This window comes from Paramacrobiotus metropolitanus, unplaced genomic scaffold (assembly GCF_019649055.1).
Source record: "Paramacrobiotus metropolitanus isolate TYO unplaced genomic scaffold, Prichtersi_v1.0 Parri_scaffold0000035, whole genome shotgun sequence".
Classification (NCBI taxonomy): Eukaryota; Metazoa; Tardigrada; class Eutardigrada; order Parachela; family Macrobiotidae; genus Paramacrobiotus; species Paramacrobiotus metropolitanus.
The window spans coordinates 273471-292929 of NW_026570255.1; the positions used below are offsets into that span (position 1 = coordinate 273471).

The 19459-nt window shown below is 37.3% G+C and overlaps 1 protein-coding gene across 1 annotated transcript; it reads right to left on the reverse strand.

Moving 5' to 3' along the window:
* Positions 1-1472: 1472 nt before the first annotated feature.
* LOC129589516 (uncharacterized) lies at positions 1473-18661 on the reverse strand. The gene is made up of 4 exons (XM_055484309.1): positions 17820-18661; positions 13692-13962; positions 2469-2875; positions 1473-1972 (listed from the first exon to the last, which is right to left on the reverse strand). The coding sequence occupies exons 1-4, from the start codon at positions 18013-18015 to the stop codon at positions 1797-1799; spliced, it is 1050 nt and encodes a 349-aa protein (XP_055340284.1). The 5' UTR covers positions 18016-18661; the 3' UTR covers positions 1473-1796.
* Between the last annotated feature and the right edge of the window lie 798 nt (positions 18662-19459).

A 19459-nucleotide genomic window follows, 5' to 3' on the forward strand; every position in this document is an offset into this window, starting at 1 on the left:
TATGCATGAGCACCTATGTAAACCCATTTTATCGTTATCGAAGAATGTGTTTGGATAATGGAAGTTAAATGGAACACGCATCTATAGTATGTAGATTTGAGAGCCGTTGGTAAAAGACCCTTACTACACGACAACGTTTTAATTCTTTTCCTTGAAATCATCGCAAAATGTCTGCATCGGACGCGCAGTATATGCTTAACATATTTTCATAAAATGCAGTATGCGCAACTAGGCCAGCTCCTTGCTGAAGGTCATCAGACTTTGTGAAGAGGTTGATAATTCATTAGGGAATCAGATCGTCTGCGCCTTTTCCTTTCTCGGCATTTTACGAATCCGTGCACAACGGAATAGTTTTCGTGCTATTTTAAACAGTTAACAGGAGGATTTGGGTGACTTTGTACACCACACGTGTTCCTGGATCAGTATCCAAAGTATCCACCGTATCCCACCGATTTGTTTTGTCCCTCTGCATCCTCCATGTATGTTGTTATGCTTTTGCAGCTCTTCTTTTGACCTCATTATCCTAACTTGTTCTTTACATACTTGTACTCATTTATCTTGTTCCGTGTTTCGAATTTTCTGTATGGTGTTCAAGTAGGATGCAAAGTACCTACAAGATATTGCAGAAATGCTGTGGGATACAGCAGCGAAAGAATAAGAGGAAGCAACATCGGGAGGTACATCAAGGGTACATATGTACAGGAAGCTACTGTATAAGGTCGCAGAGTATAGTTGCTGAATTTCGGACAACCTGCAGGAAAAAAACTGCAACGGGTATGCGAACCGTACCATAGGTTTCGGGTGGTTGTATTTACGTAAAAGTCCTCGCCACTTCCGTCGTGCATCCCGTATTCACCCGGTTCAAGTTCTTAAGTTTGTAGTTTTCTGAAGAATCTTGGTAGCATATGTATGGGAGAAACGAAACAACGAAACAGAGAGCTTAGATAGTAGGTTGTAGTCCATAAAACACAGCGTACATAATAATATGGATGGACTGATGAAAAGCAATGTTATGTACTTATTTGCTGTTAACATATTTTGTGGTACTTCCCAATAAATCAAATTGTACGAATAAAATGTAATTGATGCTTTGCGCTAAGAGCAGTAGTGTGATCCTAAAAAGTCCGCTGTCAGCCGCGTAAAATTGGATCTGCATCGACCGACTACCGCACCATCTGCGCAGCGCCGTATCGCTGGAAAATGTATTCGCTGTACTGTGCACAGAAAAATGTATTTGTTGCGAGTGTTTCTTGCGTTGTTGCGAGCGGGTTTTTGTTCTGCGCAAAAATGCGGTTTGCGGAAATGTATTTGTTTGTTTGCGTGCTCGTAGTCTATATACAACTGCAACTACTTCTAGAAACTGTAGTACCGGCATTTTACTTATGTTTTCTTGCGAACAAGAATCCTAGCTGGTTAAATTGAATTCAACGCCAATAACGTAATTATTTTTCAGCGCACTTGAATGCCTCAGTTCAAGGAGAATAATGTTATCATTCGACAATAAACTCAGCAGATTCAACAGATCAACAACCACAGGCACTTCAACAAAAACCAAGCACAACAAAACTCCGGAAGAACAAGAATCAGTGAAAACGGGAAAATGCAGTACATGCAAGGCTCACACACGGGGCACATAGTTCCGGTTTCTGTATATGTTTACATTTACAAAGAGTGTCGCCACATTGCGACACTGGAAGCCATCGAGAGCGGACCCTCCATCACCGTCCGCGGAAACCTGACACTCAGACCTTTTTGTACGTATCAACAAGGTAAAACTGGGAGCAGTGCGCAGTCATCTAACTGCGTCGTGTTGCTATTCTTAAGGTCACAAATATGACACACTGTAAAAGGAATAAATGGATGAGGAAATGTCTTGAAACGCTGAGAGAGGCGGCTGCGTTGCCGTCGGTTGCGGCTTTCGTTTTGGAGCCGTTGCGGACTTTGGCGGCTTGCGAGTCGGGGTTGCTGCCGTCTGCAAAGGTCACGCATAAAACACTAGCTGTAAAATTTAAAAAAATAAAATTTTTTGATTTACTATTTTAATGAAATACACAATACAAATATTAATAAATAAACACAAAATAATAATTATTATAAACAGTAATATTATGAATAATTATTGAAAATATAACCGGCGAAATATAAGAATCGACTTGTACTATAATAAAACATACCGATATTTTAATTTTTAGTAAACGTATAATTATAACACCAAAAGTTTAATAAAAATAAAATAAACTCAAAATGCTTAAGAACAGAAAAATGTTGTAGTGCGCTAAATAAGTAAAACAAAATAAATAATTAAAATGTGATTTAAAAATATGATTAGCTAACATAATATTATACCGTTGATACTATATTATCAAAAGAGCGACTAAAAACGAAAATTATTTCTTTCTGCATAAAAGATTTCACGAAACAATGAAAAGGAAGACGAAAAATCAAAATGATGTTACGTAATTACTGACCGTTCTGGACATTCTCCTCGTTGTCCTGATGCTTGGCGGCGGCCTTCTCCATGAGCGCGTTCCTTTCTTTTTCCTCAATGTACTTCTTCTCTTCCATGTATTTATCCAGTTCCAGCTGCACGATGTCCGCCGTCGTCACCGGCACCGCGGTGGTCGAGGTGGTGGTGGTCCGGTGCGGCGTGGTGCGTCGCGGATGGTGCGAGACCTTGTGGGCGTGGTGAACCAGGGGCGTGGTCACGTGGTGGAGAATGGTGTGCGTGATGTGCTGGATGCGTTTAGGCGCGTGCGTCGTCACGGGGACCGGGGGTGGCGGGGGCGGGGCTTCCGCTTCGGGGACGAAGCGCCGGCTGACGATGGCGGAGCGCACGTTGGTCCAGTAGGTACCGTAATCACGCGCGATCGTGCCCCTTCAAAAAATAGTTCATATAAAAGTCCTGAAAAACGCAGCGTATTATTTTAATTTATGTGAAAACCTATAAATAATTTACATTTTAGGACCAAAAAATTATGTGCTTGTTTTAACGCATATTGCACAAACAAGCGTTTTTCTGTTCGAACCCAGTGCTGATGATTTGTGCGCCCCTTGGTTGTTTTTCTGTTGAACACTGCTTGTTTATTTTATTACGTAATTTTGAGACGGCGCACCTGCTGGCCGATTTCCAGTTTTCCGTTCCATAAACTGTTTTAGAAAATCCTTTAAAATTATTTTCGTTTTTCTTTGCTGAATATTTTGTTATTTATTATAATAATAATAAATATTATTAGTTTTTATTTACAATAATTTTCTATTTTTTTCAATAGTTTTTTTTTTATTTTTGCCATTCTTTGAATTTTAAATTAAAGCCAAAATCGTTCAAGCGGGCGATTTTTGTTCTAAAAATTGCTGAAGCGCAGTCGCGTATACAATTAGAATTTAATTAATGTTTTTCTCCATTCTCCAATTTTATATGGATACCCTGTTATGCAAGCCGACCAGGTGGCATCGCCCCAATAAATCACCAAACTCTTCTTCCAATCTTACATAAATCCGCCGTCCACTGCGCTTATATCAGTGGACGCAGCTGTGGCAACATAAAACCACTGCACACATTAGCGCATCGTAAAATGCAATACAGCATAATTACCGGGCGCATTTTAAGCCGCGCGCGGCCGATCACTGAAGCCAGATGGCCACACGCGGCCCACACCACCATTACGGCCGGTGCATCCCGATTCCCTTTCGAATAAAATGACCCCGGTGTGTTTCGTCACAATGCCGCGTTGGGAACATTGTAACGGACGCACTGACCAGTGGTCAGTCGGCACGCGGCTGTTTGAATATTGACACGGCCGCTGGATTATGCAAGTGCACGACACGGCCGCGCAATTACCACCCGCACATGCCATGCTTCACTTCACCTTTGCGGGCGGGAGGCTGACCATTGTGGGGGTGTTATTAGGAAAACGATATGTGCAATTATTAAAACCACTGGTGGACAATGGAGGTTGGGTCGGACGAACGATATTCTTGCGGTTCACTGGTTTCCCTTGTTCCTCCGTGCATTTTAATTTATAGAACAGAAATAATTATGAGAAATTTAATTTACTTACACACGTATACCGGCACTCAGGCACTGACAAACGCAACATCCATTTTTTGAATATATTTCAAGACTCTGCATTAAATTTAAAATTAGCATTATGACTTTTTTTACATTTTATTTAATCATTTACTGATTTTAAAACGGCGCCTTAATTTTACTAAATTTTTGTGATACCTTAATAATTGTTCGTAAATAAAACGTTGTAAAAACCAGCCGCTCAATTAAATAATTTATTATGCTTACTATTTTGTCGGAACCTTTTAAATCTGACATGCTTTTTAGGTTTTTAAAAAGTCATATAATTTTTTAGAAAGTTCGAGCCTTTTTCATGTACCCTTTTTGTTTTTGGAAAATCGAATTAAAATGAATAAATAAAAGTGAAACGAAAAATTTGCCGTTTACTGGAAACTAAAAATATATTAATTTCCAGTTTCCTCGATTTAAATTGCAAGTTTTGTACTACCGGTATTCTCCAAAAATCCAGACATCGCTTTTTCCGTGATTTGTTTTGGCAGGGAAATTATAACAATAGATAAAAATAATAAAGCAAATAGGTATAAAATAATAAAACAAATAGATATAAAATTAAAAACAACAAAAATGCTTCGCAAGTTCAGGAATGGAAAATATATTTTTGCAGTTTTTTTAAAAACTAAATGCTGATGTGCGGAAATTTTGACCTTCTTCTGCCAGTACGAAGACAGGATACAATCATACATAGCACTTGTCACGGAGGTCTGCGACCTACCCCCACCGAATGCCGAGGCCCAGTTTTAAAAACGGTTATTAAACTGATGAAATTGTGGGCTACACGATGGCCGGACCATCCCCGCGCCTACACCCTAATTGCCTGTATATATCTGTGTTTGCGTGCGCGTCGGCCGGTCCCTCTTGTATATTTCCGTGTATATGCCAGTGGCCAGTTGAGCGGAAGTGGCCGAGTTTCATCCAGAGCAGTATATATACACTACAAGGCAATATTATCTGTGTGGACAGATATATTGGTCAGCGATGAATATGAGCGGGATAAGACTATTAAGTCCGGTGCTGCGCTTATCATGCACCGCGCCAGCTGATTCATTCGTCATCCCTAATCCCGGCCGCGTCTTCCCGTCGGGATCAACATGCCCGACAGCGCGGCCAGCGATATTTCTATCAAACAAACGGCATAATGCCGGTCACTTTCTCTGTGTAGTCGGACAAGGAATAACATTCCGCATTATACCATCAATATTTAGTGGATTATCGGACACGCGAGTAACCCGCTTTTAATCGGGAACGAGAACAGAATTTTCTCTAATAGATTAAACCAAAATCCATCTGTATTTGTTTCTTTTTTTTAATCAAATTTTAGACTTTTTAAATCGGGGAAATAAATTTTAAATATTTTAAACAAAATAACGTAAATTGCAAGTGAAATATTGAGCAATTTATAAACACAAAGTTAATAATAAATCAGGTTAATCGGGCATAAACGTAACTTATAAAATATACTTGCTGCTATCGGCATTAAAATAATTTTAAAATACAAAAAGGAACGGAAATAATTTATAATCGCCACAAAAAAATATAAATGAAATTCAAAAATTAAAATAAATTACTAGCGGCAAGAAAAATAGTTTTTAAATGCAACAAGAAAGCCAAAAAAGTGCGACCGGCAAGAAAAAAAACTAAATTCGGAACGAAACAACACAGTGAAAAAATTCCGACGATACCGAGAAATTTTTAAACGGAATAACACAGAAAAATATATGCCGGTCGTCTCGTAAATAAATTTAAAAGTAAAAAAAGGGTAGGTAGAATTCGACCGGCAGTTAGAAATTTTTGTTATATATGATTGCGTTGGTAAAATTAATGAGAATGCGCGGTTGTGTGTAATGCCCGTCGGGCACCGGTATGCACATATAATAATTACGCTGCGGTCAGAAGATATTGCTAGTGACCCGAAAGGCCACTTGCCCAATATCCCCGCGTTTATCCCGGCGCAATTTCCCCAGCAAATGATCATTTAAAATTGGCCTCTGGCCGCGCCGGGACGGACCGGCTGTCCACGTTATTAGGGCCGCTGCAGGCCACGCGCTCGCATGGCGGAAATAACCGCCAAAGTCTTTGTATAACCACAATTATATTATTATTACGTTGCCGGCATCTGCTGCCATTTTTCCGGGAATAATAAGAAACTCGGGAAAATATTTGCTGAGTACAAGAACTACAGACACAAATTAAAATATTTTTCAACAACCGGAATTTATTTTTTTGTTATAGTTATTCCAGAATAATTTTGTATATTGGAATTATTCACAGAAAAAAATTTAAATGATTTTAATATTATTTTATTAATTTTCAAAAGCAGGTTTTGTAATTTTGGATATTTTTTTGTTTTTCTAAACATGAGACAGGAATTTTGTTGAATAAATATATATCCGGAAAATAATCCATCCAATATTTTTGCTGCTAACTAATTCAAAACTATATATTAATTTAAAAAAACAACTCTTAGTGATTTTCAGTAAAACTTGTGATTTATGTTTACTACAATTATAATATATTATACTGATAAACTTATATTCTATTTGTATTTATTTATATTAGTATATTAGATTATTGTTGAAATATTTTTTTAAAAATAAATAGTGCGTGCGGTATATTTCTGATGGCGATGACAATTTTAATAATCATTGGAAAACAGTTTTGTCGAATGTGACAAGCACAATTAGTCCGGGCAATTAGGAAATCAATCAATCCGGCACTCGGTGTTGATTTCGATATATGTAAAGCCGATTAGCGCGTGGCGCATCCATATTTGATGATATTTATGCATAAATGACAACGCGGCTTAATCGCTGCGAAAAACACTGCATGTCCCGGAAATATGTCAGCGCTCATCCATCGTCGGATTAATATTAGCCAGCGAGCACCTGCTGCGCCGGGTGCGCAGATTAATAATGCCCGCTATTAGGCAAATTATTCGTCAGATGCTGGACACTGGCCGGATCCAACCGGGATTTAATTGCCGCCGCCGTTTGCATCCTAATTGACCAGCTTGACCGTTTTACGCGGGCCGCACCTTATATTTTTCTCAGATGTACATTTGCATTTTGCCGGGCTTTGATTTTCATAAAAATTACCAAATTTTACTACAAAATTTTAACAAGACGAAAATTAAACATTATTACAATAAGGAAAAAATTATTGTTTTAACTTTCCACTTAATATTAAAAATTCAAAAATTGGATATTAGTGTCGCTGTTCGCAATTCTATATACGGCATTTTCAGTTTTGTAATAATTGCTTATTTTCGCCGAAAATGCTTAACCATTTAGCCACTTTACTACGATGCAATTTTCCAACTCCAATGAATCTTTCTCCGTCGAAACGAAGGTATTAAATGTTTCCTTGACAACATATAATACGAAGAAATTTCTTCAATGTTATAAAAATTATTAATCTTTCACTGTAAATAAATCGCATTTATTAAAGGATATTTAACAATGTATAACATATTTTTGTAAATAATTATAATTTTCATGATTAAATGTATAGAATTTTTAAATAGTAGTGAAACAAATTTTTTTTTCCTGCAAAACCAGTTACAACATTTACAATTTTAAGAAAAACTTCAAAAATAAAAAAAATACAAATGTTTAAGGATTTTTGAAATTTTCGTTCATCAAAATGGATTTTGTTCGATAAGTATTTGTTTGATTTATTGCATGGATTACAATTCTGTTGATTTTTCTGTGGGAATTTTTTTTAATTCCGTATAACGAAAGATGCGCGATCGCCGCGGCGCCGGCAACCGCGGCATAAATCCCCGAGATTACCACACAGCGAAAACTGATTAATTCGGCAACATGTTCTAATCCCCGCTTCGCTTAACGCTGCGTCGCCATAATAATCGCTGCATGTTAGCACGCAATGTTATGCTAAGAAAATTCTCTCAAAATTTCTCTTGAAATCATCCAAGCGTGGCCAACAGGTTAGATTGAGCAGAAGCCGGAATATTATTTCTTACAGCGTATAACGCGCAGTCAGGCGTGATTGTACCCCGGCGTCAGATAGAGAATGACCGCGGCGCAAGAGAACCGGCACAGGAATGACAATTTTTCCTTAACACTGATTTTTATATCGAATTTCCGCCGGTTTCCGGCGCCCGACCGGCGATAGCGAATGCGCTGTGTACACGGCCGCAGTGATTGCGGCGAGTCGCAACCGCCACGGATCGGTTGGCTCAACACACACACTGGTCACTGAGCAAACAACACCCAATATGTGTTTTCCATTCAAGGCATTTTTACGTTTGTGGAAAAATTCCAACTAACCGATAAACGTGTTACCGGCAAGCGGCCATTTATTCTGATTTTTTTGGCAATTTTATTACATATATAAAAGCCTTTACTACTAATTTAAATAAAATATTAAAATTTTTAACTGTGTTTAAAAAAGATTTAAAGTTTTAATACGACAACCTTTAATTGTTTTTCAAATTTATTTAGAGCGTTTTAAAATAAATTCAGTATTTAAATTTTTATTTGAAGAAATTTTTCCAAAACAAAACGATTAATTTTATTGTGCAGATCATTTGTTTTCAGGAATAATAATTGTTTTTTTATTAAAATACACGCGTAGAATATTTGGAACATCTATTTTGGAATTAGCGCATTAAGTCCTAATAAAACATTATTTTGGCATAAAATTCAATTTTAATTCAGCCGTATAATACGGCCCGTTTTGATAGAATTTTTATGTTATCCAACAACGTTTTTTTGAAACATATAAGTATATTAAAAACAACTGGGTAATTTTATTGTGAAAAATATCAGTTGTCGTTTTTATAACAATTTCTTAACAAAACTGCACAGAAAATATAAACCAGCTAATTTTGGAAATTTAAGGGAAATATTCTCGCAAATATTTTTACCCGGAAAATTTATTTTTTAATTAAGCGGTGCCCGGCAAATTCTATAAATGCCTAATATCTGTACAAAAAAACTCGCTACACGGAGAAAAATTCCTGGTTGTCACAACAGCGGGACATTTGGGGCAGTTGCAGGGCAGGTTAAAGAGCAGATGTTTAGTGTTAAGTCGGTGGGCACTTGACAGCGTCGACTGGCGATTCCGCCGCTCTTCGCCACTGACACCACTTGACCTCGTCAGCCGGCCAAGCGGCCCGTCCATTAGCGGTCCTGTCCACTAGGCTACGCGCACAATCAACACCGTCGCCACATCGCACTTCATTCCTGCCACTTCCTGCTGTCGCTCCGCTTTTTTTTCTGCACCGGCTTAATCGCCGCAAATTGACCGCAACCGCGGGTTTTCCATCCATTACATTTTTTTTATATAACACCAATTTTTCCTTAAATAAATCTCATTAAAAATAGCCAAAAAAAATTCGCCGGGTTCTTATAAAAAAATTCACAATTAAAGGGACCACGTTTACAGTTTTTCAGAATATAAAACAAATTTCCAACAAGAAAAATCGAAAACAGTTGCAGAAAAAATAATAATACAAAACAAGCGATTTTTATAAATTTTTGATTTTTTATTCTTTTTATCGTGGTTTTTTAGGAATAATTTTTATATCTTTTTAAAACAATATTTCCTGTATTTTATGATTTTTATTGATTATTCGATGTCCAGTTCTAAAAAAAGGCACGCAATTTTTTATTTCTTTTTTATTTTTCAACAAGTTTTGTAGAAAAAAATTTTTTTGATGTTTTTTTTTGTCCGGAAAAGGCTATTTTTTAAAAATTTTTCAAGAGGCAACAGAAAAAAGAGAATTTTAAATTTAAGGCTTTATTGCGAACTATTGCGAACTAATATTGGGAATAAATTTTTTTATTTTATATTTGAATTATCCGAAATTATTATCAATTTTTAAAACCGGCATTTAATTGAGCAGAATTCGAAAAAGTCATTCCAACCAAATTTTTATCGATCTTTTTGTCCACGGGCCGCGCACATAAAGCCGGCGGATTTTATGGGTGGAAAAGCGCATCGGTTAAAACGGTGGAGCAAATGAGCGACATTAAACTCATAAAGTGATTGTCCCAGATTTGGGGATAGTTTTTGGATTTTTTATGGTTGTTGGGCTTGTTAACAAGCTGCGCCGGCAGCAAGCGCATATAATTCTGTACACAGAGAGACAGATTCACGCGTCACGCGATAAGCAAGATTGATGGCATTTATACGGCTTTTTTACCTTTCCCAACAACTTATCAACGGCACATCGACAGATTTATGTGGGAGACCAATTTCATTGCGCAATTTGCGCAAAGTGAGTGCTCTCGCTGAACAAATGTGCTGCAAATGGCATTTTCCAATTTTTAAAAGCCTCTCAAACAATCGGAGAAAAACCAGTGGAATATAAATATTTTTCGTGAGAATTAGTCAAAATAATTTCGTATTCTACTTTGTAAAAAATATAAATATAATGTAAATATTTTATAACTCTAATTAATAATTATTTTTTTCCTGAGTACAAGTACTTTTCATGTTTTTCGATTTACTGATATGTAATAATTTTATATTTTATATTTATTTTATATTTATTTGTAATAATTTTATATTTTTTATTTATTTTTTAATATGTGTTACTTGCTAATTTTTTAAGCAACCAAAAAATTTTTCCTAAATAATTCATGACTATTTATGATTTATTTAAAAAAATATTTATGTTGTCGATATTTTATGATTTCAAAATATAAATCTGTCTTCACAATTCTCATATTTTTCGATTTATTAACATAATACTGGTAATAATTTTCCATAATAATTTTTCAAACGGCTAAAAAAATTATTTAACATTTAGTAATTCGTTTTTGGTTGATCTAAAACATTTGCTGCATAATGCATTTCGTTTTTTTTCGCAGGAGATTTTTAAAAATTTGCAGATAATAAAAGCCGGAAAATTCAGTATAAAACGGAAATTGGAAAATATTTACAAATCATTTTTGACCGAACACGCTTGGTCGCCGTATCGAATAACCGGAATAATTATTTCGACGAATCTAATTATGCTAAAATCACTTAAATGATGGGACATTTTGAGTGCACCGTGGTTCAGGGAAAATCACGTGATATGTGTGGATATTGCCGGGAATATGAAACGACTGGGACACATCGGCGCAGCGTTGTGTGCGCGTGGGGAGAGCGTCCAACCGCCGAGGTCATCGATCCGGCCATCGCTGCTGTATCAAATCTGGGTTTACGACTTTAAACGTGCAAATACCAGTCGCATATATTGGCCAAAGAAAAATTATCTCCGGATTTTTGTGTGCAGTTTCGTTGCGGGAAAATGTGCCGGCAAAAATATCTTATTTTAAAAATTTTATTGGCTACAAAGTTTTGCAAAAATCACCCCTGAGAAAAAAATTATGAAAACTGGATATCCGATTTAATATTCATTTAAATTGAGCCGCTCAAATTTGCCGCATTCAAATTTTTTACTTATTATTATCATTTTTTTTATTTAATTTATTTTCTGTTGCCATTATTTCGTTTTATTTGATATAATTCAACTTGTATTCGAATTTTTGTTCAAATTTTTATAATAATTTGTTCCACCGTTCTTATATAAGTTATATTTTTGTGATATTGATTTATTTGAATTTCAAAGTCTAAATATTTTTACAAAACCTTTGAACAAATAGCGCAAGATTATATATTTCATCTTATTTGAATGAAACTGTTTAATAAACAGAATAAAAGGTAAAAACGAATTTTCTAACAGCTTTCTGGTTTAATAAATAATTTTTATTTCATTATCTATTTTTATTAAAAAATGAATGTTGGCACATTAATTAATTCTAATACATAAATAATTTTGTTTATTAGATATAAAATACTGTAAATGGTTTATTGGACAAAACACGCGGGCTATTGATAAAAGGGAAGATTTGTGTCAAAGGTGCAATTGAAGTCCGTATACAAAGTATAAAGCTGTCGGCGCGAGCGTGCCAGCCAGGCAATTTAACCGCTCTTCCTGTTATTCCCAGCGGAAGTGCGCTGATCGATACGGCGAGCACCTATTCAATTAACTAATCATTGGCTGCACTGTTTATGCAGGCTAAACCAATATTTTTCATATTTTCCCTATTGATTGCCTTTTTATGCGGCGCGCCCGGCCTCCGAACGCGGAGCCTGGTTTCTGCACAATGGACGCCGGTGTCCGCCGCAACAAAAGGCGGCCAATGTCAATGAACGTTTAAAAATAAATTATAAAAAATAAAAAATAAATCAGAAAGCCGTTAGACAATTTATTATTATTTTTTGCATTTTATGCGGTTTATTAAACAATTTATTCTAAATAAAATAAAAACATACACACTGATATTAGCCAATTTTTACCATTGGAAAATTTAAACAAACAGATATCTGCATTTTTTTATATTAATTTTTTCTCATTTAAAGAAGCATTATATTTACCCAAATTAAATGTAACAAATATTGTTCCGATGTATTCATTATTAATTATAAATTTGTTTTTCAACATTTTCGCTACATTTGATAATAATATTGATTATTTATAATACATATTTATTTTTTTAATTTTTTATATTATTATATAATTGTAAATATTGTATTGCTAATCATTTCTTTATAAAACAGGTTTCTGATTTTCTGAATTTATCTGCGTTAAATTGCTGCATTGTATATACTTTTTCCCTCGAAACTTTCTTCAATGATTCATGTAAAATTGTCAGTTGTGAGTGGAGCGGGACAAACATGGACGGACAATTGTTTCATTTGTCAAGGAGCACTCGTTGCGATCGTGGAGAGGCTGGGAATGAATGATCTGCCGTACACATTAGGCCAACGCAACGCATCTATCGCACAATTTGCCGTCGACGCAATGGAGCGTAAACTTGTTACTGTATCGTCTACACACACACTACTGCCCAGTCTAAACTCCAACCGGCAGATATGATACAGAATAAGATAAACCGGCATGCTTGACGAGTCATTCCACTTTCCCCGGCTGCTGCAGCCCTATAGCTCGTCCACTTCCGGATGCAATCAGCAAATCATAACCAGCCACTGATTTGCTCCATTCCAAAACCATTACCCTCCATTTTCCACTTACACACGGAGCTCGTCCTCATTTTTTACTGGCAATTTTTGTATATTTAAACCTCTCCATATATAATTTTTATATTTTTTCCGTATATAAAAATGTGACCTTTACCGATATAATCAATTTTTAAACCCATAATCCCTTTTTAAACCGTTAAAACATGTAAAACAATTTTTTGGACGAATCAGCTTTTAAATATGTTTTTAACAATTTTGTACATATATTTATTTCCTTATAAAAATGTGACCTTTATCGTAACAAATAAGTTTTAAATGAATACAGACTCAGTGAATCATTTTTTAACAACTTTAATAAAAGACGTTTTTTATGACAGTTTAAATCGTTTCATGAAAATTTCTTTCGCATATATAAAAATGTGACCTTTACCAACACCGGTAAAGTAAAACGTTTTGATAAGTATCCGAATTTCTCGGTAAACATACATATAAATATAAAAATAATATTGATTAATACAGTGAATTTTTTTGTATAACCGCCCGCTGCGGCAGTTTGCCGTGATTGTCGTGATTTTTCAGTTATTTTTTGTTTGATTTTTGCGCTTACATGAACTGGATCTGGTCGGGCATGTTTCCGGTGGGGAGGAAGTGGAGGATGAGATCGGCGCTCTTGGGTTTGGAGTCGGCGTGCGTGACGGAGTCGGCCTCGTGGAAGCAGTTCTGCGTCTTGATGGCCACTTTGCTGCCCTCCGCGGCCGCCGTGCCGGCCTCCACTTGCCACTTTCCCACGGCCTCGCTCCCGTCGGGGGCGCGCGCCTGCACGAAGAAGCCGCTGATCTTCCGGTTCTTGTATTTCCCGTGCGCCGTGCGAATCCGTACTACAAATTAAACCATTAGTTGTTTTATTTTTAACATACCTTAAAAATTTGAGAATAACTTTTGAACTGTACTAATAAACACTACATTTTAGCTGAGTCTTCTACAACGCAAATTATTATCAAATATTTATGCTAACTATTTTTTCATTTTTTGATATTTTTGTAATTTTCGAATTTTTATTTATGAACTTTATTTTCTGGAATATTTTGTATGCTTTTCCATTAATATATAATTTTGAGTTGATAATGTGATTTCAAAATTCCAGATTTTTAATTTTCGTATTTTAATTATTAAATAATTTACGTGGCTGTTTTTAATTTATCAGTTATATATTTTTAAACAATTCGCCTTATTTGAAATATTATTTTTGATAGGTAAATAATTCGTCACGCATTTATTAATTTTCTGTCGCCGCAAATATTTAAAAATAAATTCTCGAGCTATCGATAAATCATATTTCCCCGATATTTCAATCGCCCAAGCAAACAATGATATAATAAAAATTCCCAGCGACGCCTCTGTGAAAAAAACCCCGTGGGAACGCCGTGTCGCTCCACATAGGCATTGACTTGTGATGACGAATGACATAATGCCGCGTCGCGATTATCCGCTGCCGTTGTGGACAATAATTCAGATAGATGCCTTACTGTATATATGTAACATGTATATATCGAAAAGCCCTAAGTGATGGGAGTCGACACAGATCCCCACAACGCCAAGCCAACCCAATTCCCCACAATGGGGCTTTTTTAGCAGAATTGAAGCCCCAACGTCTGACAAGCACTGACACTCGTTTGACCCACTTCCGCCGGAAGCACCTGATTTCCGGGCGCAGGGACGACCGGCTTGACCGCCTTTCGCCGGGACTAGCAAAAAACAACATGGAATGAGGGAGCATGTAGGCACAACCACTTCCATCGTAATACAAACATTTTTAGCTTTTCTCCAATTTTTCCGTTAAAAAGTCAACGGATATTTTAAACAATTATTTTTCCAGAAAACATCACCATTTCTTTTCCATAAAATATTTAACATTTTCGATGGGATTTTATTTTCTGAAAAACAATAATTTTATCGAACCGGTAAGCACAATTGTCAAAGCGAACAGGAAATTTTCTGAAAAATCCAAAAATTTGTTAATATAAAATTCAGTTAGTGTTTTAAGTAATAAAAGCTGCATTAAAAATCAAGAAGTGAACGCACAAATTGTTCAAAACTGAGAAAACGTTTGATGGAATTCCCCTTTCAGCAGAAAACGTTACGACGCCGGCAACGAACAATTTATTAAAAAAATTCTTTTTATTCTTCTACGGTCTTATCTGGAGAACTTTTGGAGAAATCCAAATATTAATAAAAAAACCACCAGTAACGGCAAAAATGACTGTGTCAACGCACAAATTATTAAAAATTGTCCACACATTTTTCTTCAGTTTTTTCGGATCTTTGATGCAAAATAATCCCGCTATTAAACGGCGGAAAATGTCAACGAACAATTATTAAAAAAAATCCGGCTTTGATTTGTACGAATCCACTGTTAGAAAAATTTCCCTGCAAAGCGAAAAATGGTGCGATTAATAAAATATGAGCCGGTGATTGTGTGGTGCGGCGTATTTCTGGGTCAAACAGCGCCTGGGCAAAGAGTGGACAATGTCAACACAGGATCATTATAGAGATGCTTTATATCAACGCCGGCAAGTTTTTTGGTAAACAGCACACTCCATTTACCGGGCAGCGCTGTGTGTCGCGGCTCATTGGCTGCACTGCATCGGCAACACAACCGAAAAAAACACTCATCGCCACGGCAAACAGTGGATGCGGCGCGTGCCGGCTAACTGTTTCTCAGCGATTTGCCTCCCGCTTATACCACTTTAAATCGATACTTTTTTACCCTACTTCCTCCACCGGCAAAATGCCGCGGTCATTATACAATTAATCGCTTGCAATAAAAAACGGATAAAAACCGGCAAAATACGGGTTTATACGCTTCTTTAAATCCAGGTAATAAAATTTAATTGCTCCAAATATTTTTGAAAAATCAGATGACGCATTACATATATTAAATTTTAATTACTACTATTTTTTAATCATTTTCGCCGCTTTTGAATAATTTTATTTCGTCCTCGGCGAAGGTGAAATTATATTTTATTCGGCGCAAATGAATTTCTTCCTTCAAACGCTGATGAAAATAATTCGCCAAATTTCTGAATTCATCTTTGAACCACAACTGACATCTTTAATTATTTGTTACCCATTTATAACATTCTTTTATTCTTTACTTAATTATATATTTTTTTCTACATTGAGGTATTTATTTTCCGATTAATAAATGAAAATAAAATCGTGTATCTCGTTTTGAATTTTTAAACAAAACTTCAGACACTAATGCAAAACCTCGATAAACGGAAAGATGATTTTAAAAATGCGCGTTAAACGCCCGTCGTCTTACAATGATTGAAAATTCCGGCGGCATATAATTTGCAATAATTTGCTTTTTATTTAATTACAGTTCTGCGTCGCGGCCGCGCGGCGCATCAATCTAATAATCATAAGAGCCTATCGATTAAACTGTATTGCTCCTCATGATTGACTTGTCTGTTCTGGCTTCTCGCAATGCAGTCTCAACGAATTGATTGGAAAAACATTTAGTCACGATTAGAAAACACACTCGACTTCTTTCCCGGCACAAACATTCCACTTTGGCGAATTTATACAAAATATATATATGCGAGCGCGCGACCCGACAACCTGTTTGAGCCGGTCAAGAAAATTCATTGTGGAGAAAAGTAAAAGTGGCAAGAGAGTGGTGGCTATCGAAGAGCAAACACGCAGACAGCTTTTCACCTAATTCCAGCCGCGGAACTGGCAATTACGGCATTGTCCAGTGCAGTTGCAACTGACCATATGTGTGTATGTATAGAGGGATACCTTGGCCAGGTGAAAACGCGGATTTAGGAATTGTATGGCTATTGTAATACGCGTCATGCTGGGCAAATCGCCGGCTGAATGTCGACGAAGCCAAAGATCGCGCCCAACGCGCGGACGGGTGTATTCAACGCGCCAAGTATCTGTTTGTTTGTTGGCTAATATCATCGCTCCCGCCTCAGCACAACAAACGATCACCTTTGCCGCGTGTAATCCGCGTTTACCGGCAATTTGTCCGCTTTTGAAATATTTTATTATGATTTTTGAAAATATTCACGACGATTTTATCATTTTTATGTGAACTCGATTTAGCATTTTTAAGATATTTATTTTCGTCGGTTTTCCTTAATTTTTAGAATAACAATCAGTATACATTTTTCATAGAAGAACAACCTGTTACAGGAGAAATTTTTTCCCGAATTTAATCCACAGTTTTCGTGGTTTCAGAACTATGTTCTCAGAATATATTAAGAAATTTTAATTCAAACTATTTCTCCAGTTTCGAGGGAAAAATTTGACATTCTTTTCGATTATTTTCACAGGTGGATTTAAATTACAAAGAAAATGAGGCAACTTTTTTGTACTGGCAGAATAAAACGCGACCTTTTAACTGTCAAGTGCCATTTTATGCAATTGTGAATAAAAGAATTTTTTGTAAAGCACTCTCTTCCGATCGAAGAAAATCGGAAATTCGTCATGCTTATAAAATATAAACAAACGGCAAAAATCGAAGCCGGATCAATACGATTACCCATACAATTTCATTCCACGATTTAAACAACAGCCATAATTTTCCATAAAAGTCGGGCTTATTTGATTAAGTTGCCGGTTGGAGTTGATTACCGGGTGTAAGTGCATCTTCTCGAATGAGCCGCGCTCGGGTCATAAAAAGCCATTGTCTATCGGTAAAATGCGGGCAGCGATTGGGGCTTACCTTTGAGGATGCGATTGAGAACAAAGCTATCTCCATCGGGCTCAATGAGGAACGGTAGCGTATCGGCCGGCTGCGGCTCTTTACCGTGCCCCGGCACCAGCGTCTTACAGGCACTCGGACCCGCGCCGAACGGATAAGACAGCGCCGGACGGAGGATAATTAACGTGTACAGTAGCGGAACAAGTAGCCACTCCATTGCCCGTTACAATGATCCGTAATTAACACCGATAAAATTCCCGCGAAACGTCCCAATTCACATTATAGAACACACACCGTAAATAAATCGCACGGCCGGTAAATATTCCTGAGAATATTTATATAATGTTTACAGATGACGATAATACAGGTTAATATTTATACGAGATGGCAATAAAAATTACACAGCCTTGACAAATTTGGATGCCGGGTTTTTGACTTCTGGGAAGGATAGAATGATGATGATGGAAAGGGCGATGCGGAATTAAAAAGCCGGCGCGTCGCGATGTGAAGTATGCATATATTCTCTCGGCCAGTTGTGTGCACAATTGACCACTCCAAACGGCCACTCAACGCTGGAATGAATGTACAACGTTGATCGTACAAGCGCAACCGGCTCTACTCGCCGTCGTACGTATATGTGCGGAATGTAGCACGGACAGGTAGATTGACCAGCGTGCTGATCGTACAAGCTCAACCAGCTCTACTCGTACGTGTACGTGCGGAATCTAGCGCCGACAGGTAGATGCGGATATTTTGACGTTGATGGAGCGATAAGGGAATGGAGCCGAACAAACACACCCGGATACGCATACACACAGCCAGACAGAGCGAGATTAAAGCCGATTGCAGGGGGGATTTTTCTATTCTCTTTCCTGTGACTGCCGAGAGAAACAGAAACTCATCGCTGTGCAACCAGGTGGCCGTCTCTCCACTGCGGAGGGGGCGGAGATAGTAGGCTGGTCAGTATGTGGTGTAATTGCGTGGCAGTGGGCGGTGGAATACTCGTGTAAATACTGCTTGTCGATTATCAGCATTCCAGCTCCGCCAATCAACGAGTGCTCCTGCTTGCGCAATTCACCGGGTTCGTTTTTTGGGAAGGGTGAAGCGGTCGTAACGATGACGAATGGGGAAAAAGTGTGCGGATCGTATTAATATGGTAGAAGCTGCCAGATGTGGTTAGTGAGTAATTTTTCACCGGGCGCGGGCTAATGTCCCGCGAGACCGGACTCTTGGTCTGTGGAAGGAGGCTGTGCACCCCGAGGAGCAGATGAAAACGGGGACATCTGCTTCTGGCCGGCGTTTATGCTAATGCATCCAATTGAGACGCTTAGAGGCGCATATGTCTTCGCCATTAGCGCATCGTAGAGAATTTAAAGGAAGCTCTTCAGAAAAATAGCATTATCACTTTCTGCATTCGCTTTCGCTGGGTAGTTTTACCGGATGTGTATTTTTAATTTTGGATGACTTCAGTCATGGGCAAAGCCGAGCTCCAGCAAACCTAAGAAACTTAAGAACGACGATGCAAAAACGCAAGACGGAGCGATCGCGATTAAACAAACTGCCGGTGACTTTCTCTTTACATATGTCTTTCGCCGGAAATGCCTTGTTTTTTGGTTTCTCTAGTCGAAAACCTTATAACCCTAACATCAAGTCAACATCCA